General features: G+C 33.9%; 1 protein-coding gene across 5 annotated transcripts in view; it reads left to right on the forward strand.

Annotated features, from left to right (window-relative positions):
• LOC130449104 (uncharacterized) overlaps window positions 1-23783 on the forward strand; it is a 294569-nt gene that overhangs the window by 188653 nt on the left and 82133 nt on the right. For 4 of the 5 annotated variants that reach the window (XM_056786776.1, XM_056786777.1, XM_056786778.1 and 1 more), the window contains 2 exons: window positions 569-10065; window positions 20954-23671. In XM_056786776.1, coding sequence (XP_056642754.1) covers window positions 569-10065; window positions 20954-23671 — 12215 coding nt within the window. The remainder of the gene's footprint in view (window positions 1-568; window positions 10066-20953; window positions 23672-23783) is intronic. The other variant, XM_056786780.1, reaches the window with a different exon arrangement.

Here is a 23783-nt window from a genome sequence, read left to right on the forward strand (position 1 = left end):
ATCGTGATAAGATAAAATTACAATCCATGGAGTAGAAGCAGATAAGTTCCCGGCAAAAAAAAATTTGCTCAAAGAAGAGCAGTTGACAAAAAGCGTCAAAGAAAGTTGACTTGTTTTGGCATGACATCGACCTCACGTTAGCAATCGCACCGAAGAAATGCTTAATTCATTTAGATTGAAAGTTTTTAAGTATCCGCGAAATTGCACCCATTGATTTCCATTTATTCCCCAGAATGGAGAACTGGCTGGTACTACAGTACTTTGACAAAGATGATAAGCTGCGAGTGTACATCATTGGGTTATAAAAATAAATAAAACACTCGTAATCTAATTACAGATTATTTTAAAAACTAAATATGGAAATGGTACATGAAAACCTTATATTAGTGATAAATAAGTAAAATACTAAAAATTTTTGGTTTTATCATATCTAAGTCGAAAATTAGTCGCTAACTAAGAAGAAAAATATTTCAAAAGCTTTTCGTTTGTGTATTCAATTGATTGTAAATATGTTTTATCGAAAAAATTTCTGAATATACTTTTTTACTATTTTTCTACTATTTTCCAGGCGCATGCGCGAATCAGACACCGGCACCGATGAAGATAACATTAGACAAGATAGCGGATCTCCAGCATCATCAGACAGTCTTTTCCAATCTAGAACGTTGTCGGAAGAAATATCTTTCGACACCAATCAATCCCGAAGAGAAAAAGTGTTGGATGATACAGCTGCTTTACAATGTGTCCATTCAGAAGAAGTTTTCACGAAACCCTCCTGCCATGCATGCGGTGCACAAACACAATTCATTCCTATACCCGTACCAGTACCCATCCCATTCCCCGTGCCCACGTTATGGCCCCCACATGAGCCACCACTGATGGTCTTCGGTGAACAACGGTTTCGCGTATTACCGCGCAACTTGTGGCCGTACCTGAGTCAGTCCGCCCTTATCTGGCCGACACTCAATGCAAACGGTGGTAACGTCGGTACCACTATGCCCGCAACAACCGACCGTGATGGCTGCGCGCTTGAAACACACAAAGAACCCGATAACGTACCTCCGATTGTTGAAGCGGAAGAAAATATTACGGGGTACTTGGAGTGTGAAAATCGGTACGCGTCTACTAGTGACTCTTCCAGTGATTGTAGTGATAATTCGGGATCTCGAGTGCGTCGGATGTACAACGTTAGTGGTACCGAGCGGCATAGCGACGATGCTTTACCCAGTAGCAATGTTTCTAGTGATAATGATGAGGAGGACGGACGTATGTCACATAGTTCAGTCAGAGAGGATGATATGACTTCGTCGGGATCAGCTGATACGGATAGTGATGATACCGGCACTGTCGCCGATCAAAAAACGAGAAGATTTTCGCGAATATTCGTCGTTAATAAAAACTTATCCTCCTCATCGAATTCGTGTAGTTCTAGTAGTGATACGGATACTTCAGATAACGACACCGACACGGAATTAGATTGCACTGTAATTTTAACAAATGTGAAGCAATTAGACGAAAAAGATGACGTCTGTGATAGTAAATCGAGTGATAAAGCTACTGAAAACTCAACAAAGCAAAATAAAGAAAATTATTTCTCAAGTCCCGGGTTATCCGATGTCAGTGCCGAGTCTGTGAACTCTAGTGATGTCGATCAAATTAAGGATTTCAACGATACATCAAAAGATTTTATCTCCAAAGAAAATTACGGGGTTAATGAACTAACAGATAATGTTGATTCATATTTATCCAAGGCAAATGTAGAGAAAAATTTATGCAAAAATAAACAAAAACTTTCCGATGTTATTAATGAAAAAACTTTTTCATTTGATGATTCTGATTTGATAGAAACGGAATTGTACACTGATGAAGTTGCTGTAATCAAATTAACTAAAAGTGATATTGAAGCAATTAAAAAAGAGTACGAAACAGATTTACCGTTTGGTGATGAATTTAAACTCAATGAGGCTGTACATTTTAAAATTAATAAAGATGAAGTAGACGAACCAGAAAATAATGTAAGAAATGAGAATGAAGAAAAAGAATCATATCAAGGTTCGAAAAAAATCTCAAGCTCTTCAATTAAATCTAATTTAACAAAAGGAAATACAAATAAAGATTTTGTTAGTGTGAAAACATCTAAAAAATCTACGGTTACATTCAATTTATCGGAGGAATCGTCTAATTTTGAAAATGAAAAATGTGAAAAAATTACGACTGAATTAAATCCCGATGACGACGTCAATGTGGTCTCATCAGAAGTTGATAACACTGCAAATATTAACACAAAAGAAGAAACAGAAAAATTACTACTATGTGCCAATAAAGGTGATGCCTTAATTGCTCATGAAAAATACGAAAGTACCAGTTACGACGACATCAACAAATCTGAAACTAGCAGCGAAAGTTTAACTGAGGACCAAGTGCAAACTACTCACCCACTCCAGGGACAAATCAAACTCAGCTTGGACATAAAGGACAACGTAATTACAACTGATAAAGCAGTATTAGAAGATGAAAAAGGTAAGACAAATATTTATAATAAGACTGCATGCTCTACAATCAAAACAAATATGACATTAGACGGACAAAACATTGAAAATTTAGAATTCAGATCCATTAGTTTCACTAACATATTAGATAATGATGATGATAATGGGAGTAACCAAAGCTCTATAACAGAGACAACACAAATTTCAGATAATGATTATATGAATGAAATTAAAACACTTCTGGAATCTTTCGACTATCAAAAAACTGATGATGAAATTACAGTTTCATCAATTCTCACTTCTGACACAAATGTAACTGATAATGTAAACGCAGAAAAAATAAATAACGAGTACCTAAAAATTGACATATTTGGTGACCATATAATTACTAATCAAGAAATAAAAGAACATTTTAATGCTTGCGAAGAGTTACCTCATCCAATTGAAAAAATAAATGATATTGACGAATACATTGACATTGAAAAACCACTTTTGGATATATCTCAAGCTTGTTCCATCAACTTTAAGTCAAATACAAGCAATACTGAAGATGATATTGCTGATTTGATGTTTTTCGATGAGGAAGACGTTAAAATAAATGACTCTATGACTGTATCAGATAAAGTTGTCGTTGAAGCATATAATTTTCAGAATATGAGTGACGATGACAATAATCATTTGAATAAAAATGGAATAAAGAAAGACATTGAAACAAAAGCTGAAGGAAAAAATAAATTTGAGGAACTTATCAACTCATTTGATACTGATACTTTGAAAGACATTGAAAATATTGATGGATATGGATACTTAAAATTAGATATAAATGATGAGGATATCAAAAATATAACAGATAATGTAGAAGCTGTTGTAATTAACATTTCAGATATTGATTTCACACAATCAACTTATTATTTCATAGAATCAAAAAAATCTGTTGATAGAAATCTTCACGACGATAGTGTGGTGGAAACTTGCAACAAGAGCTCACAGATTAGTGAAGAAAATAATAATGATCATATTGGAAATGGAATCCTAAGTTCAAAAGTTGTATGTGATGATAGAAAAAAAATTAACGCGGAAGATTCTCAAGATATTGTAATTCTGGATAACTTAGCTAACCTTGATTCAGTTGAAAGTGAAGTTGAAGAACAGAATGATTTGCTTGGCACTAGTACTTCAATTACCAGGTTGGTACTAAAAGCAAATGAATTTGATAATGACAGTAACAGAATATTAGATACATTAGAAGAATCAAAAATGATTGACCACAAAAATGTTGAAAAATTAGATGATACTTTAGAGTTGGATTTAATAATACCTTCGAAGATCGAAGAAAATTACAGTGCCATTAAAAATCAAAATGAAGTATTTTCTCACATAACTACTGAAATACTCGGTGCTGATATAAAAACCAACGAGGAGATAAATATAAAGGTGGATAACTTTAGTGAACCAAGTAAACAATGTAATAAAAACTTTCAAACTATCGATGCAGGATTGAATTTAATAGATACTACAAGGAATGTTGACAGTGAGAGTGGGTTTACTCACGACAATGATATGCTAAAAAATGAAACAATTTTGACTGGTTTTGTAGAACCCACGACAACCGATCTTCTGTTATCACTTCAAAATAAAAAAATTAAAGAAATTACTGATAAAAGTGTGACTAATAGCAGCAAAATCAATACAACACCTAGCGCACCAATGGGAGTTCAAGAAACAGTTACTGACAATATTCATGAAAATGTAAAACTATTCGATGAATTTGGCGCCAATAATAAGATAGAGTATGGATTACAAACCATTGCCCCCGTATTAGCGAATACAACTAAAATATCACACAACTCCCAAAAAGAAACAGTAAACGAATCACATGATAATTATGCGCTTAATTCAGGAAGTATCGATGAAAATACAAGAGATCCATCCGCACAACTCGATGTGAAATTCGAAATAAGGGCTTACGATACGAAAGATATCGATTTGTATGGAGAAGCTGAAAAATCAGTAACCACAAACGATTCACCTAATGAATTAAATACAGTTGTATCACCCTGTTTGAAATATGAACTAAATGTTTTCGATTTAGACGAGATTGGCGTCCACGAAAAATGCGAAAAATCACCAATTATTAGCGATACACCTGATACAATGAGCAAAGCTGTATCACCTAATCGGAGATTCGAATTAAGCGCTTTTAATAATGAGGAGATTGATATCTATAAAGAATCCGATATATCACCAATTATCAGCGATTCATCTCATACAATAAGTACGGCTGTATCTTCCTGTATGCAATTTGAACTTCGTGAATCCGATACGGAAGAAATCGATAACTATGAAGAAACCGCAAAATCACCAATTATCAGCGATTCACCTGACACAATAAGCACAACTGTATCACCTTGTATGAAATTCGAACTAAGCGCTTTTGATAATGAGGAGATTGATATGTATGAAGAATCCGATATATCACCAATTATCAGCGATTCATCTGATACAATGAGTACGGCTGTATCTTCCTGTATGCAATTCGAACTTGGTGCATTCGATACGGAAGAAATCGATATCTATAAAGAAACCGCAAAATCACCAATTATCAGCGATTCACCTGACACAATAAGCACAACTGTATCACCTTGTATGAAATTTGAACTAAGCGCTTTTGATAATGAGGAGATTGATATCTATGAAGAATCCGATATATTGCCAATTATCAGCGAATCATCTAATGCTATAAATACGGCTGTAGCTCCATGTATAAAATTCGAATTTGGTTCATTCGATGAGGAAGAAATCGATATTTATGAAGATACCGCAAAATCACCAATTATCAGCGATGCACCTGATACAATGAGCACAGCTTTATCACCTTGTAGAAAATTCGAAATTAACCCTTTTAATACCAAAGAGATTGATGTCTTTCAGAAATCCGAAGAATCACCAATCACTTGCGGCTCACCAGATGATTCAAGCACAGTTGTATCACCATGTATGAAATTTGAAATAAAATCTTTTAATTACGCAGATGTCAATGTCTTAGAAGAATACGGCCAATCAGCAATCACAACCGATTCTTGTGATGAAGAGAGCACAGTAGTATTACCCTGTATGAAATTTGAAATAAAATCTTTTGATAACGAAGATGGAAATGTAGAAGAATCCGACAAATCATCAATTACAGCCGATTCTTGTGATGAAGTGAGCACAGTTGTATTACCCCGTATGAAATTTGAAATAAAACCTTTTGAAAACGAAGATGCTAATGTCTTAGAAGAATCCGACAAATCAGCAATTACAACCGATTCTTGTGATGAAGTGAGCACAGTAGTATTACCCTGTATGAAATTTGAAATAAAATCTTTTGATAACGAAGATGGAAATGTACAAGAATGCAAAACATCAGCAATCACAACCGATTCATCTGATGAATTGAACACAGTTTTATTACCTCGTATGAAATTTGAAATAAAACCTTTTGAAAACGAAGATGCCAACGTCTTAGAAGAATTCGACAAATCAGCAATTACAACCGATTCTTGTGATGAAGAGATCACAGTTGTATTACCCCGTATGAAATTTAAAATAAAACCTTTTGAAAACGAAGATGCCAATGTCTTAGAAGAATCCGACAAATTAGCAATCACAACCGATTCTTGTGATGAAGAGAACACAGTAGTATTACCCTGTATGAAATTTGAAATAAAATCTTTTGATAACGAAGATGGAAATGTAGAAGAATCCGACAAATCAGCAATCACATCCGAATCATCTGATGAATTGAACACAGTTTTATTACCTCGTATGAAATTTGAAATAAAACCTTTTGATAACGAAGATGCCAACGTCTTAGAAGAATCCGACAAATCAGCAATCACTTGTGATGAAGTGAGCACAGTTGTATTATCCCATATGAAATTTGAAATAAAACCTTTTGAAAACGAAGATGCCAACGTCTTAGAAGAATCCGACAAATCAGCAATCACTTGTGATGAAATCAGCACAGTTGTATTACCCCATATGAAATTTGAAATAAAACCTTTTGAAAACGAAGATGCTAACGTCATAGAAAGATCCGACAAATTAGCAAACGCAACCGACTCATCTGATGAAGTGACCACAGTAGTATCACCCCATAAGAAATTTGAAATAAAACCTTTTGAAAACGAAGATGCTGACGTCTTAGAATTATGCGACAAATCAGCAATCACAACCGATTCTTATAATGAAGGGAGCACAGTTGTATTACCCTGTATGAAATTTGAAATAAAAGCATTTGATATCGAAGATGCCAATGTTTTAGAAGAATCAGACAAATCTGCAATCACAACCGATTCATGTGATGAGGCGTGCACAGTTGTATTACCCTGTATGAAATTTGAAATAAAAGCATTTGATATCGAAGATGCCAATGTTTTAGAAGAATCAGACAAATCTGCAATCACAACCGATTCATGTGATGAGGCGTGCACAGTTGTATTACCCTGTATGAAATTTGAAATAAAACCTTTTGATAACGAAGATACCAACGTCTTAGAAGAATCCGACAAATCAGCAATCACTTGTGATGAAGTCAGCACAGTTGTATTACCCCATATGAAATTTGAAATAAAACCTTTTGAAAACGAAGATGCTAACGTCTTAGAAGAATCCGACAAATCAGCAAACGCAACCGACTCATCTGATGAAGTGACCACAGTAGTATCACCCCATATGAAATTTGAAATAAAACCTTTTGAAAACGAAGATGCTGACGTCTTAGAATTATGCGACAAATCAGCAATCACAACTGATTCTTATAATGAAGGGAGCACAGTTGTATTACCCTGTATGAAATTTGAAATAAAAGCATTTGATATCGAAGATGCCAATGTTTTAGAAGAATCAGACAAATCTGCAATCACAACCGATTCATGTGATGAGGCGTGCACAGTTGTATTACCCTGTATGAAATTTGAAATAAAAGCATTTGATATCGAAGATGCCAATGTTTTAGAAGAATCAGACAAATCTGCAATCACAACCGATTCATGTGATGAGGCGTGCACAGTTGTATTACCCTGTATGAAATTCAGTCATACATCAATAAAACCTTTTGATAACGAAGATGCCAACGTCTTAGAAGAATCCGACAAATCAGCAATCACTTGTGATGAAGTCAGCACAGTTGTATTACCCCATATGAAATTTGAAATAAAACCTTTTGAAAACGAAGATGCTAACGTCTTAGAAGAATCCGACAAATCAGCAAACGCAACCGACTCATCTGATGAAGTAACCACAGTAGTATCACCCCATATGAAATTTGAAATAAAACCTTTTGAAAACGAAGATGCTGACGTCTTAGAATTATGCGACAAATCAGCAATCACAACTGATTCTTATAATGAATTGAGCACAGTTGTATTACCCTGTATGAAATTTGAAATAAAAGCATTTGATATCGAAGATACCAATGTTTTAGAAGAATCAGACAAGTCTGCAATCATAACCGATTCATGTGATGAGGCGTGCACAGTTGTATTACCCTGTATGAAATTTGAAATAAAACCTTTTGATAACGAAGATGCCAACGTCTTAGAAGAATCCGACAAATCAGCAATCACTTGTGATGAAGTCAGCACAGTTGTATTACCCCATATGAAATTTGAAATAAAACCTTTTGAAAACGAAGATGCTAACGTCTTAGAAGAATCCGACAAATCAGCAAACGCAACCGACTCATCTGATGAAGTGACCACAGTAGTATCACCCCATATGAAATTTGAAATAAAACCTTTTGAAAACGAAGATGCTGACGTCTTAGAATTATGCGACAAATCAGCAATCACAACTGATTCATGTGATGAAGTGTGCACAGTTGTATTACCCTGTATGAAATTTGAAATAAAACCTTTTGATAAAGAAGATGCCAATATCTTAGAAGAATCCGACAAATCAGCAATCACAAGCAATTCATCTCATGAACCAAGTTCAGTTGTATCTCCCTGTAGGAAATTTGAACTCAAAGCTTTCGATTCTATAGAGATCGATGTCTACGAAAAAGCCAAAAAATCACCTATTTCCACCGATTCAAATGATACAACGAGGACAGCTGTATCACCTTGTATGAAATTCGAAAGAAAGCCCTTTGATAATGAAGAAGTCAATGTCTTTGATGAATTCAAAAAATCACACATCACAAACGATGAATCTTATAATATAAGCACAGTTTTATCACCCTATATAAAATTTGAAATAAAACCTTTTGATACAAAAGAGGTCAATGTCTATGACGAATCCCATGAATCACCAATCACAAGCAATCTATCCGATAAACCACCGATCACAAACTATCCATCCGATAAATTGAGTACAGTTGCATCACCCTGTATGAAATTCGAAATTAAACCATTTGGTGAAAAAACTATTGACATTTTCGAAGAAACCGATAAAGAGCTCCAAACTGAAAATACAGAAGATGTATATGAAACATTCGAAAGGGTTGTATCGCCCTGCATGAAATTTGAATTGAAGGCATTCAATACAGAAACAATAAATGTTTATGACGAATCCGATGATTCACTTGAAGATATAAGAGAATCATGTGAAACATTCAGAAATGTTGTATCTCCAACTATGAGATTTGAACTCAAATCTTTCAATACAGAAACAATCAATATTTATGAAGAATCTAATGATTCAAATCAACCTGTAGCTAAAAAATGTCTTGATATTGTCCCAAATAGAAAAGATCTGAACTATTTGCAAACTTCTAATCGAGCTGTTGTATATTCAAGTAATTCATTTGGAGATGATGATATAGATATCAGCAGAAGTCACGAAATTATCAAAAGTTTTGACAAAGCCGGTAAAATGACCGACTGCATGCTTGACATTGGAAATGAAATCGAGGATAATGTCGATTTTCTAAAAAATTTTGACAACATTAAGTTGGCTCAAAATTTCAAATTTACATTAAGAAGTTATGGTGAGGACGAATCTAAAAAACATTTAACAAATAAAAGAGATGCCACAACCCCAAATATAATTGAAAAGATATTTAAAAGAAAAAGAATTTCCGAGAATGATGAATCAGAAACACATGAGATAACATCCGAAGAAATATGTGAGAAACGCTTAAACAAAGATCTGTTAGTTAGCAAAATCTCCAGCGAAAATCCTCTCATTAGCAATATCAGTTGTCCCACAATCCCACATACTGATAACGACCAATTAATGGACACCGTCGACGTCGGGGAAACTCCAGTAGAAGCGGCAGGCGCCGATCACCAGCGTGCGCTTAGTGAATGGAACGAGATCCGGTCTATCGATGCCGTTAACGTAGAGGGGAAATCGTTACACGCTCGTAACGACGGTGTTCAACCAGGTGCGATAGTCTGCGGCGAGGTTTTATCACGTCATGCAGCGCGTTATACGAGTCTAGTGATGATAACTCAAGATCCCGCCCCCAACTATCAACAGGTTAGTGTTGTCACCTCTGATACTACTACCTTAGTGCCAGGGAATGATGTTATTGTAAGGCATACCAATTGGCAAGAAGATGAAAATAAACAGCAGGAAAAAATACGTGGTGAGATTTTTTAATTAATAATGTTTTTATTGGTTTTCCTGACAGTTGTTGTTGTTTCGACACACAGCATTTAACCTCGTTACTACAACTGTTAATAAACAATCAATTACAAATTCACAACACTTTCTTCGTTGATCGAAATACGCTGGTTCTAATGTTTATTATTGTTATTTGACATACATTTAAAAAAATATGCAAAACTGTTTACTTCACTGGTTACTTTGAATTAAAAACAGAATGTTATCTTATCAATTTTGTAGTAGCGAAATAAATGACAATGTGCAGAGTCGTATATTTGAACATTTTCTGGAGGGAATTGAAAATATTAGGTGTGATTTTCAACGTATAAAATTAGAAATAGAGAAATATTCATTTCTATATCATATTTTTTATTTTTATTCAGTTTACAGATGATAATGAAAAAAGTAAATAAAAACTCAATATTATCAAATTTGTGATCTCTATTGATTTCTAGATACTAAAGTATTGATTATGATTATAAGTTGTATGTTTTTATACTACGTATTATGGTTCGTTTAATAGGGTGGAATGAAAAAAGCAATTTTTAATATGAAATAGTGTGGAAAAATTGTTGGTATGTTTAACCAATATGAAAACTAAAAAAATAACTTGAGGTGCTACAAAGTTCCAAGAATTAATAAGGTGAAGATGAAAAAAAATGCTAAATTAAACGTCTCCTTTCAACCATACACTCATAACTTGGATACGGAAACCATTTCCGTATCCTCAATAAATTTATTTCGAAAACTAACTAAATAGGTTAATAGAAACAGTTCCTGAAATAAGACAAGATCAAGGTATGTGAAATAACTGCTAGAAAAATAATATTACAACATTAAATATCTGAATGCTGTAAACAAATTTGATAAAATAATTGATGATGAAGGAGATGAACTTGAGGCCATAATCGATAAATCACACAGATTGAACGAGGAAGAGGCTCACTCGACAAAATAACAGCTTGTGAATATTTCCATAATAATATTCCAAAGGTAACCCTACATAGCGCTCCACCTTGGATAATCAAAGTAATGTATAAAATTAGTAGTCGATCGGTGGATTTGCTGCATGATGTATCTAGTGGAGAAAATCACGCAAGTAATTTTTCAAAAACAAATAATAATAAGTATAATACAGCAGTAACTTTACCTAAGATCAGAGGGATAGATAGTAGAAATAGAATTGGAAAAATACGAGAGGAAAATCTCAAGACGAAACACCAACCGAAACAACTATAAAAATTACAAATAGCATTGAAAGCATATTAAGCATGACACACTTAAAACTGCAGTATAGGATCAATTTTAGAGTAAGTAATGATAGGTAGTAGACGTAGATTTTTGCAAGATACACGCCGAAACCATAAAACACATAATATCGGAATACCACAGCTAACTACGTAATACGATACGATAAGTATGTACATAAATTCGATGGGAACTGCGCCAAAATTATAACTTCATAACGAAGAAGTAACAATAATTTAGAAAAATAAATAGCACACCAGACATTATAATAAACAAAACATTACAATTCTATGTCACTAGATTACCAACTTTATGGTAAAGAAACAGAATGTCAAAGTAGACATAGTACTAATGGTAATGGAATCACTGAAAATCTTTAATAAAAACGTTTAAATAAACTTAATACCATCAAACATGCACAAGGAATCTAGAAAACTTGACTTATTTCTAATTGGAATTCTTACTCCATAATCAAGAATCTCCTATAAGGGTATGTAAGAAGGAATAAAGATATTGATAAAGTTACTTACGGAAAGATGGGGTCAATCAAACTAATCAGTTGTGTAACAGAAAAATTAACATTCTTCACAAAAACAGAAGGTATATTGATTAGTCAAATGCTTAATCATTAGTATCATAATCATCATTTATGTTGGATATAAACCTTTCTTAACCTAGACCATTTTGTTCACTTGGATTCTTGGATCCCGTTAGGAGATATCTTTTTCAAATATTCTGTCCATCGTATCGGCGAACGTCCCCTGTTGTTGTATGCTTCATCCCTGGGACACCATTCTAGTATTCTCTTTGTCCTTCTATTATTTGTCAATCTTGCGACTTGTCTAGCCCAGTTCCATTTTAATTGCCCGACTGTTGCCATTGTTTTTCTAAGCAGTTTTCGTTTCGTAATGTCACTCCTAACATAGACCTCTGCATAGCTCATTTAGATATGCTCATTTTATTCACAGTTTTTTGGGTCAATGCTAGAAAGCCGCATTGGTCAAACACAATAGTAGTTTGAGACACGTCCGTGTCAGTTTATCAGTGTTTCTTTATGAAAACAAAAACTGTACCTGCTCAGCAATGACTTCAAAAGTGTTATCCGGACTCTGCTCCATCGAAAAAGAATCATTTGTTATTGGTTCAATGAATTTAAACGAGATTGTACAGACACCGATGATGGTGAACGTTCTGAACGTCCAATTTAGGTTGTTATCCCTGAAAACATCAAAAAGTTCACAAATTGATTATGCATAATCGTAAATTGAAATGGCGTAAGTTAGTTGAGGCCGAAAGATATAAGAAGGCAGTGTGTTCACAATTGTTTCAAAGTGGGTGCCGCATTTACTCACAGTTGATCAACAACAACGTGTTGATGATTCAAAGCAGTATTTGGCCATATTTACACGTGATAAATCAGATTTTTTGCATCTATATATGACAATGGATGAAACATGGACCCATCTCTTCACTCCAGTATCAAAACGATCATCATCTAAGTGGATTGCAGCCGGTGAATCACGTCCGAAGCATCCAAAGGCACAACAGTGAGCTGGGAAGGTTATGGCTTCAGTATTTTAGGATGCACATAGAATATTGTGCATTGACTATCTCTAAAAGAAAGAGACAATCAATAGCAAGTATTACATAGAGTTGTTGGTAAACTTCGATTTGCTTCCTTATCCAGATAATCCAGATCTACCCCCCCCCCCCATTAACTATTGGCTATTCGCTGATCTCAAAATAAGGCTCGCCGTTAAGAACTTCAGCTCAAATGAATGAAGAAGCAATTGCTGAAACTGAAGCCTATTTTGAGGCAAAAGGCAAATCCTACGAGCACGGCATCGAGAAGTTATAGAAGCGTTGGAATGATTGTATTGCTCTTGAAAGAGATTACATTTATGAATTAAATGATTTTTGGCAGAAAAGATATTTTTCTTAGTTAGTCACACGATTTATTGAGTGATGTTATCTCAAATAATGAAAATCTGTCATAATTGTATTTAAATCGAGAATATACATCCACAAACTATATTTCTAACCAAAGTGTTTGTGAGTTTACTAATTATATTTATGAATGCTGTTATTGTTTTCTCTAACCCACTTACAATGAATAATTGGGAAGATATTAATTTTATTTTTCGATATAGCCCTCATCAATGTTGAAACATTTTTCCTATAGATTTTTAGTGCATCTCTAAAGAAATATAATTTATCATTTATCGTTTACTATAAGTTTTGAAAACAGCCGATAATCGCTCATCCATTCCAAGAAAAATTTTTTATCCTATTTATACTGTCTTAAAAAACGACTGGAAATGTTTTTTCAAGTTTGCTTGTGTAGTAGGAGATCAAGTACTTATCACTATATCATGGATACTACATTCTGTATTTTTTGTTGTTTAATGTTTAATATTAATGTTTAAAGGCATGTTTCATAGTTTTTTCAATATTTACATACTTTCAGAACTTTGTGGTACTTCATAATCATACAGCTCAAGACACCTGTCACTGTTTCAGGAACTGTGGGAAAAACGATGATCTCGCTATCCTTATGCGTCGTTCTGTGTGTTTCATCCAATTTTGTTAACGAAGGCTCGTCATTTCCTTATGTTTTTAGCTATTTTTGTAGCCTCTTTTCATGTTAAGTTTATCTTTCTCGATAATTTTTCTTCGCGTTCGATAAGATCTGTTTTCTTTAGGTTATTGTATTATAATTAATGGCTTGTTTGGTTATGTGTATGACCTTGTGGCATCTCAAAACATAATATTGCATTTTTTAAATTCTTTTGGATACCAACGAGTAACTTTTTAATTTATTAGAAGACTTAAATCTAAATAAAAAATCAAAACGTTATTTTCGTTTGTTAATGTAGTGAATACATTTTATTTTCCTCCTTTCACACGCTACTGTTTTGTGTTAATATTTCGTAGTATACTCAATTTTTTTTGTACCTGTGTCCCACGAGGTCAATCTTTAATTCCAATTTTATCTATGTCTAATTATTTTCGATAACACTCATTCAGTGACTAATATTTCACTTTTTAGTTTATATATTTCTGACATTATTTACCCCTACATTAGAATTTTAACCAAAAAATGCTTATAAATATCAGTATTTTTGGTTTCTAAGTATCAATTTCATTAAGATGTATGATCATTTTCCTGTCGCTTTGTGTGCAAACTTCATATATAATTAGTTAATAATTCCACAAGTTATAACTCAAATCCAACTTTTACTAACTAATATTGCAATATATATTTAGAATTTATATTAATTTTAATTATGCTACGACCCTGTATACGTAAAACGTTGCACTTACTAATACTACATTTCAAGTTTCTTTTGATAGACTCGAAACAATGCATACGCTAGTGATAATACAAGTATTGTTTCAAGGCTCCTTATAATTTTTACCGTAAATTCAATTAGAATTGATCAAATCAACGTTTTAAATACATACAACTTTATAATCATGACATTTGTTATATTTTAAATGGTATTTATTTTTATTTGACTTTCTTTCATAGCTTCATTCATTTTATAAACTATCGTTCAATAAGTCCTTGGTCTGATAGATAAAGATAACCACAAGTCATATTTTCATGTTTTTCTTTTAAATTACCATCCTTTAAACGATAGCCGTCATATTTTGAACTCATTCTCTCCGATATTTTGTTAAATAAAATTTTCTAAAACACGAAGATATAAACGCAATAATCTGCTGGAAAGTTATGACCTATGTATTTTGGATTATATACGGCATCGACTATGTAAAAAAGGGAAAAATGAATTAACGGTGACTATTCATCATCATTATCCTTGCGGTTGCCAAAGCATTGCTTATTGATCCATTTATTTTGTTCGGCCATTTCCTTTTTTCTACAGATTACTGTGGGTCCTGGCTATTCAATATCTTTTGTCATTTTACTCTTATTTTACATTTTTGTTTCTAGTAATTTTTTGCTCTGTTATTGCCAGACTGAATATACACTGCTCACTGCTACAATATTTGTTCTATGAATTTTAACTCATCATCTATTATTTATTATAACTTAGATATCTCATACTGTCTGGTCCTAGAAATCTTCTATAATTTTCCTTATTTTTGGTTATTATGCTTGCCCGGTGTTCTTTTTGTTTCACTTTTCAGTATACCTCAATTCCGCTCATTCATTTCCTCTTCCAGCTTTTCCAATTATAATTCCTAGATAATTTTTTCACGTTTTGACGGTCTCGATACTTTGCTTCATGTCGAGGTATTTTTCTTTTCGATAAGCGACTATGAGATTATTTTAGCATGGCAATCTTCTAGCATTTTTTCATCCATATCCGTTAGACTAGATAACATGACACTTACATCCATATTTCAATAATTTAGCTTCTAAACATTTCATTGTGTGTCTCTCAACTTAGTATTTTTCAGTATTCTGTTTTCACACTTCATTCCTTTGCAGCGTTTCTCTCGTATTTCTTGTATTTTGTTTGATCGTTTTTTATTTCTCCGGTTCTGTCTTTTATTCCTTCGGTGGTTGTATTGTAATCTTATTGTTTATTTCCTAATATATTATTTAGTTAATTGTGCTAATTGTGCTTTTTTATACATTATTCGCTATATTTAATTCTGATTCATAACTAATTAAGTCTTGTTTGTTTGATGTAGTCCATTTAATTATCCTGTATTTCTCTGTTTCCTCATTCTCTAAAATTATCATCAAATCAATCTTTGCTTTTTTTGTCAATTTATTAATTTTCTGAAAAACTCTTGAGCAGTTATTCTTCATTTTTAGCAACGTTTTCATTATATTTAATGCATGATTCCCCGTTCTCTGTTTGTAAACCTTTTCAAAAATATCATCTGAATTCAGAATTCCATTTATCAATATCAATGTTTGTTATTAGTCGTACCTTTTGTTTTGTTGATACTATGTACATTTATCGACCGATTCTAGAAAGAAATCTAATCTAACAAAAAAAGCCTCATATACAAAAAACTTGCCTAAAAAGCTTTATTTTTTATTCCTAGACCGTTGACGATGCTTTACGGGGTAAAACTGTATATTTTGACATACCAGGGAACTAGAGTTGGCAACTCTGCATTTTTAAATACTATCAACCTTAAGTCAAGAAAGATGAGATTAATATATGAGAATATGTGTGCGCTATGATCTACAAGAAAGTTTTAAATCGTTGCAATGTGTCTTTTGCAAGCAACTATGTATCGCTGATTCAATAAAGGGGATGAGCCAAATACCAGGACTGACTGCCAGATTTAGCCTTGTTTGATTTATTGTTATTCTTTAAACTGTAGAAATATTTACGTTATCGAAATTTCACAACGGAGATAGATGAAGCAATTCATCAATTTTAAAGTGCATTACAGAAGATAACTGGACTCAAGCTTCTAAGTTGTGAAATCTGGAACATAAATAAAATCGTTTCTAAGAAGACTCGTAGTTTTCTTGTATCTCAAAGTATACAGCATAACCCTCGTTTTTTAACATCCATTACTTGTACTTGGTTGAAACTTTCTGAAATTCTGTTGCGTGTTACTTTTTCCGGTTGTATATTTATTATTACGAGAAATTATAATGTAAAATATAGCCAAAAATATAGAATTTTGCTTGAGTTTTATCGGATGCAAATAGTCATACAATTTTATTTTTTTTACAGAAAAACCGCATTCTTTCGAATTGGATAAAATAAAATCAAATCCTATTACGACTTTCACATTGATTACATTTTCCTTGACAATATTGTGTTGTATAATATATAAATGTGTGAACAAATAAAAAATTTTACGGAACATTTATGAACAAATTTACAGTCCTTTGTGTTATGATATCCATACTTAGAAGGTAAACAACATGACACATACTTTGACGTATATATGCGAAGTAAGTAGAATGCGAAAGCGAATGCCTACCTAAGTGCTTGCAAATTAGCTTTGCTGTTAATAAAAGTAATTTATCTAAATATATAGATAGCCCTAAAAGCATTTTCTCAAATCCAGATCAATAAATAAAATAATAAATTTCTTGTTGCAGAATATTTTTTATGAACAGCTTCAATAGAAAACAAAAACTTTCAATGCCGGTGTGAATTTAAATTCATTTTAATTGTTTCCTCATCAATTTCTCCGTTTCTAATTGATGTTTTCTTCGAGTTTATTGTCTATTTGCAAGACCTATCTGTTATAAAAACAGTTTTGATTACTCTCTTCAACATTTCTGGTTTACGTGAGCTATTCAGAAAGTAAGTAATATTTTGGTATTGAAAAAGATAGACAGGGCCGGATTAAGCTAGTGGCTTGGGGGGGCTATAGCCCCGGGCCCCAGGTCCAAGAGGGCCCCCTCATTTGGAAATAATTCTGTATTTTTTGATGTGTTGATACCACAAATCTAACGTATTGATATTATTTTGGGAATTTGTCTGGGTTTTCGAATACCTTAAGGGGGCCCTGTCATTATTTTAGCCCCGGGCCTTATAAATCTTAATCCGGCCCTGAAGATAGAACAAAAAAAATGATCCCCTAAATCTGAAATATCAATTCATATTGAACTTTTTTACATAGTCATGACATATTAAAGCACTTAATATATCGATAAACACAGTTTGAAATTCCTTCGTCACACAATTCTGCTGGATGAGACTCAGTCTCTCCTGCAGTGCACACTCGCAACTTCTCGTCGTTATTAAAGCGCTTTGTTCTTAAGCAGTTCTTTTAAGTAAGAATCTCTTAGTGCTAGCTCGAGACTATAATGCGGACGAAAAAGAAACTCCTATCTAAATAAATTCAAGATTCTTGTATGTAGTTAAACGTCTACTTTCCTCGGTGCTTCTTTTAAACTGCTTGAAAAAGTACACCTATCCTATCTCATTAAGTTTATTGGGGAGATTGTATCCCTACTCGATGGAATGTAATTTTTTGCTACTGATATATCACAGCTACTTCTTCTATCCAGTTCTTAATCTTAATGCAGCCACTCGTCTACATGGTAATTAAGATAGAATATGGTTCAGTTTACGCGGGTTGGGAGCAAATTTCGCACCCATATTGTACAAACTTTGTGATGGCTTTTGTTTAACAATCTCAAACAACAAACTGCATGAAACTAACGGACAACTGAGCGAAAGATACGTTCACACATTTTATCAACTGACCACATAATCAATGACAATGTTCCTACGTCCACTCCTCTCTGTTTACTCAATAAACTTGTGGATACATTTCCACGGGTTCAAGGTTCAAGGTTTTGTCTTATCACAGATTGCTACTCATAACGGGCAGATTTTGAAATTGCGGTGTATATTATAAATACGCATATAGAAAAGAAGGACAGCATGGAAATATACCCATTGTGATGGCAGGACGGCGATAGAGATACCTCGCTTGCAGGTACCAAAGTATGAGTGATCACCAGTATTAAACGGGAACTTTCTCCACTATCTGGATACCCTTACATTTTCAATGTTTACCAAAATTCATAATTTTATATGTGTTATCGATAGTTAGTAGTCTTCTATTTATGTTATGCCATTTTAGTCCTCAATTTCCCCTTCTATTCTTATTCCATCTGACCAGCTCCTTATCAGTCTTCCTTTTTTATTTTTGTAAGTTCATGCTTCATATATAGTTCTTCACCCATTTTCAAGACATGGCCAAACCATCTTGATTGTCCTTCCCAGATTTTGTTTTCATTTCGTCATCAGCTCAAATTTTATATCAATGTTATTCTTCATTTTATTATAACTTGGTTCATTCTCTATTTTCCATATTAATCTCCTTTTTTACTCTGTTATCTGCGTTTTTGTTTCTGTCTGTGTATATGTTTTCTATTTCTACGTCATTGTGAGTATGGCTAATTTATTATATATTTCTATTTTCATTTGTTTTGACAATTTCCTTTTGGCTAAAAACTATGACTTAATTGCGTTGAATAATACTCCAGTTGCTTCTTTTTCTTCCTCTTCTTTCTTCTTCGGACAAAGTTTGGCGACCATCATGACTATTTGAATTTTATTCACAGCTGCTCTAAACAAATTAGTTTGATACGCAGTTAAACCACACCCTAAGTTTCGCAGCCATGATATTCTTCGTCGTCCTATACTTCTCTTTTCTTCTATCTTTCCCTGCATAATCCATCTCTGGAATCCCTATCGTTGTCCCCTGATTACATGACCAAAGAACTCTAATTTGCGGCTTTTATGGTAGTCAACAATTCTCTTTGTGTTGCCATTTTGTGTGAAACTTCTTTATTTGCAATTGTATCTGTTCATGATATTCGTAGTATTTTTCTCAATATCCACATTTCAAAGGCTTCCAGTTTTTTCATTATTGTTTTGTTTAAAGTAGATGCCTCCATTCCACTTATCTATTCAGTGCAGTAATTTCTCGAATAAATCCAAGTCTCTAGATATTTGTATTTCTGTACTTCCTCAATTGGGTTACTGTGCATTATGATCTTGCATTTTCGAGAAGTGCATGTATTTAGTTCTCTCGTTTAATGCTATATAATTGTAGCAGTTTCTTTTGTCTTCTTTGTTTTATTTTGGTGTAATTATACTTATACTTGCCGCTTTTCCTGTGTCGTATATTCTGTTTAGATACTTAGTGTCTCTGCTATTTCTCTGTTATTTCTCTTACCATGGTTGGCTCCATCACTAGTTTTAGTTTCTGTATTGCCTGTTTTGTTCTTATTTCATATTTTGTTATTGGTCTCTTTGTTTTCCATCTCGTTTATATCCTTTCCTTCTAAAATCTTTAAAATATTGTCTCCACCTGCTTAAATATCATCTTCATTTCTAATTTGTATCTTTAATGGCTCCAAAGAATAATTTTTGTTGTTCCTTGTATGAGGGTACGATAAAAAATTATTATCTCCCTGTTGATACTTCATGCATGTCCTCCGGAAAATAGCGGGGGAACCGGGTACCGGGACATGTTTTTGAAATTGCTTATCAATTTTTATCTTGATCAAATTTCTCCTAGAAAAAAAATGTAATTTACGTCCAATATCACGAACAAGGTGAAGCTATACTTTCAAAAATGTATTATATCACTGTTAATTATCTCTTATATTAAACTCACTGACAACCTTAGAAGATCATATTTTGGAATTAATTTGATTGCCCAACGCCCCAAAGAGAAAAACTGTATTTTCAAATATTAATTATTTAGTATTTAGAAAACAATGAGTGTAACTAACACGGTTTAAATTTTGAATAAATTTAAAGACCATACGAAGAACGTTGAGACTGCCAATATGATCTTAAACAATCCAATCATTTTGTAAAATTGCTAAATATTCAAATGAAAATACTTTTTATTTATCAAAATAGATGTTATTTATTACAAATTATAATTTATTTTACAACTATTCATTATTCCAATAATTCATATTTTCCAATGAAAAATTAACAACAATGTTTGTAAACAGATAACCAGTGAAGTAAAATTTCTAAACGTTATGGTTTCATTATAATTTCCCCATTTCCATTGTTTATACAGGTTACACTCCCGTTTTATATGAATAAACTATAATTTCATCATCCATTATAAACTAATAATCAAATATGTTCCGCTAAATGGCATTGCAGACACGCTTTTGCTTACAGATAACCATAAACAAGAAAAAGAGAGCGTGACCGTGATAACTGGGGGCGATACACTTTCAGCTTTCGAAGAAGGTCTAGCAGACGACGATTCTTGGGTAGAAAATCTCAGTCATGACGATGAAGACGAAGACGAATTCGCCACAAACTCCGGTACAGAGGATTCTTCGTCTGGAGAAGAAGTTACACTTACTTGTTCTGCTGCAATAGATCAAGAAGAAGATCTTAGAGGATACCACAGGACTGCTATCGATTTTACTTTACATACCATTGTTGAAGAAAGCTGCGAAGAAAGTGAAGTAGAACAAAATGTATCGAAAAAGAAAGAGCGGCCTGCTTCGGCAACTGATCTAGAAAAATACTTTTTCTTTGGATTAGGTGATGGAATGGGTCCTTCGTTGCAATCTAACAGGGAAGATGCATTCTCAGAAACGAGTAGCATCTATAGTGAAGGAATGGAATCTCTTGGTAGTGAAGAAGTTCAAACTCCAAACGATAATTCTGATCCGGCAGAACTTGCTTCCTCCAGATTAGAAAAATATTTCTTGAGTGGATTTATGGGATTTACGGCTGAAAGAAGGGATTCTGATGGAAGTGTTGGTAGTGATAGTGAAGGCAGACCCAGTCCTGAACAAAGAAGAAAAAGATTAGTCCGAGCTCGTGGTACGGGAAGGTCACATTCATCGTCATTAGATAATTTAGATAATGCTATTAGCGAACAAACAATTGAAACTCAGATGAGCTCAGAGCATTCCTCAAGTTCTGATTCTGAAAACTACGATGAAACTAATAGTTTTGAAAAACCAGATGGACAATTCGATACAGTTAAGAGAAAGAAAAATAAAAAGCATAAAAATACGACATCTACCGATGAATCGAAAAACTTGGAAATAACTCAAGAAATTGAAGAAAAATGTAGCGAAAGCGACGAAGATGGTCACAAAACACCACAACCAGAAGTTCAATCACCTATATCGAATTTAACCACAACAAAAAATCAACAAAGTAGGGATAGTGGTTTTGTAGGTAGTTGTGATGATTTGTTACGAGAACAGAGAGACAATAGTACTCCAGATTTCACATCAGGTAAAAACGAATTAATCAAAACAGAGTTGGAAGGTATAACAGAAGAAAAGAAACTAGAAGAAAAATTGATTTCAGTCTCCACTCCACCAGCAACTTCCTTAACAAGAAAAGATAGTTTCAATAATTGGAGTTCCGATGAAGAAACTAATCTCATGATGTGTAAAATGAGACAATTTTTTAAAACAATGGTTGCCAATTCTCAATTAAACGCCTCCTCGAAACCTTCCACACCTAACTTAAGTTGTACAATTAAACCAGTTCCGAGTCCTCGTGCCAAACGTTGTAAGCCTCCTCAATTAGTTTATTTCGAAAACGAATTGACCAGGTTAATGAAAACCGTTCCTGGAATAAGAGAAGATCAAGTCAGAGAAATTGTTGAGTACTTGAGTAGCGAAGATACGTGGAGTGATTCATACGACTCTTCGGATTATACAAGTTCCGATCTTGAAATAACCACTACCAAAACAGTATTACAACAACAAATATCTGATAGCTGTAAACAAATAATAAATAAATTTGATAATATAGTTGATGATGAAGGAGACGAAGGTGATGGAGGTATAATCGATGAATCTCACGGATTAAACAAGGAAACTGCATTTGTGTATCAAAAGCTTGTAGCTTCATTCGAAAAAATGGCAGCAGGTGAAAATTCCGACAATAATATATCCAAAGTAACTCCACATAGCTCACCACCTTTGATAGCCAAAGTAATGCATCACATTGGCAGTCGATTGGTGGCATTGATGCATGAAGTGTCTAGTGGAGAAAGTCATGCAAGTAATTCACCAAAAACAAAACATTACCACAGAAGATTGCAGCATAAAATATCTTCGGCTTCTAGTACAACCACCGAAGATGATTATCCAGACGGAACTGGTGATATTTCGAATTACGACGAACATGTACCATACAATTTGCTTCCAAGAAGCCGATCTCATGATTTATTGGTAGGCGAAGCTCGTATATTGCATCAATCTACTAGCGGCGTATCCGATATTACAGAAGAAAAAGAAGCCAGTGATTGTGAACGATTTAGTTGGCGCGGTAGTTTCGAATCTGCTTTGCTTGCTACTGATTCCCGCAATAGACTTTCTCTACTAGGCGGAGAAGCTTCGGCGTCTGCGTCTGCTTTAGCTATAGCCGCAAAAAGACGATCAGCCGGTGATTTATTATTTACCAATAAAAGTCTTAGTCGAGAACAGTTAGATAGGGTACGGAGTTGTGGGAGCATCGGTGGGGCGAATAGTGAAGATAAACTTTGGGTGGCGTCCGCGATTCGACCAAATCGACGTCGTTCGAGCGTACCTGATGCTACTTGCGGTTCGGGTGGATCTGCTGATGGAGAAGACGAAGATGAAGATATCGAAAGTAGAGCGACTCTACCTAGGAGTTTACAGGGTGGAACTCCTACTACGAACTCGTTACCGCGTCTTCCTACTACTATTTCTTCTAATAGTATTCAAAAGAGTCAGAGTCATCATTTCTTATCACAAAACGTTAAAAGTGCTCGATATCGTCCGCCGGGATTTAATAGGTTGATGTCAATACCGAAAAGGGCTGTTTCCGCTCCGGGACTACAACCAAGTCATCAGAGACGAGGAAGGAGATCTCAACAAAATAATGTTCCTAATGGTGAGTTTTGTTCCATATTTGTGGTGGTGGTCAATTTGATTGGGTAGAGGATACTGTCGAGATAAAGAGAGTATTTATGAATTATTTATTTAGGTTTTATAAATAATAGCTA

The sequence above is a fragment of the Diorhabda sublineata genome, chromosome 9 (assembly GCF_026230105.1).
Source record: "Diorhabda sublineata isolate icDioSubl1.1 chromosome 9, icDioSubl1.1, whole genome shotgun sequence".
In the NCBI taxonomy this organism is placed as follows: domain Eukaryota; kingdom Metazoa; phylum Arthropoda; class Insecta; order Coleoptera; family Chrysomelidae; genus Diorhabda; species Diorhabda sublineata.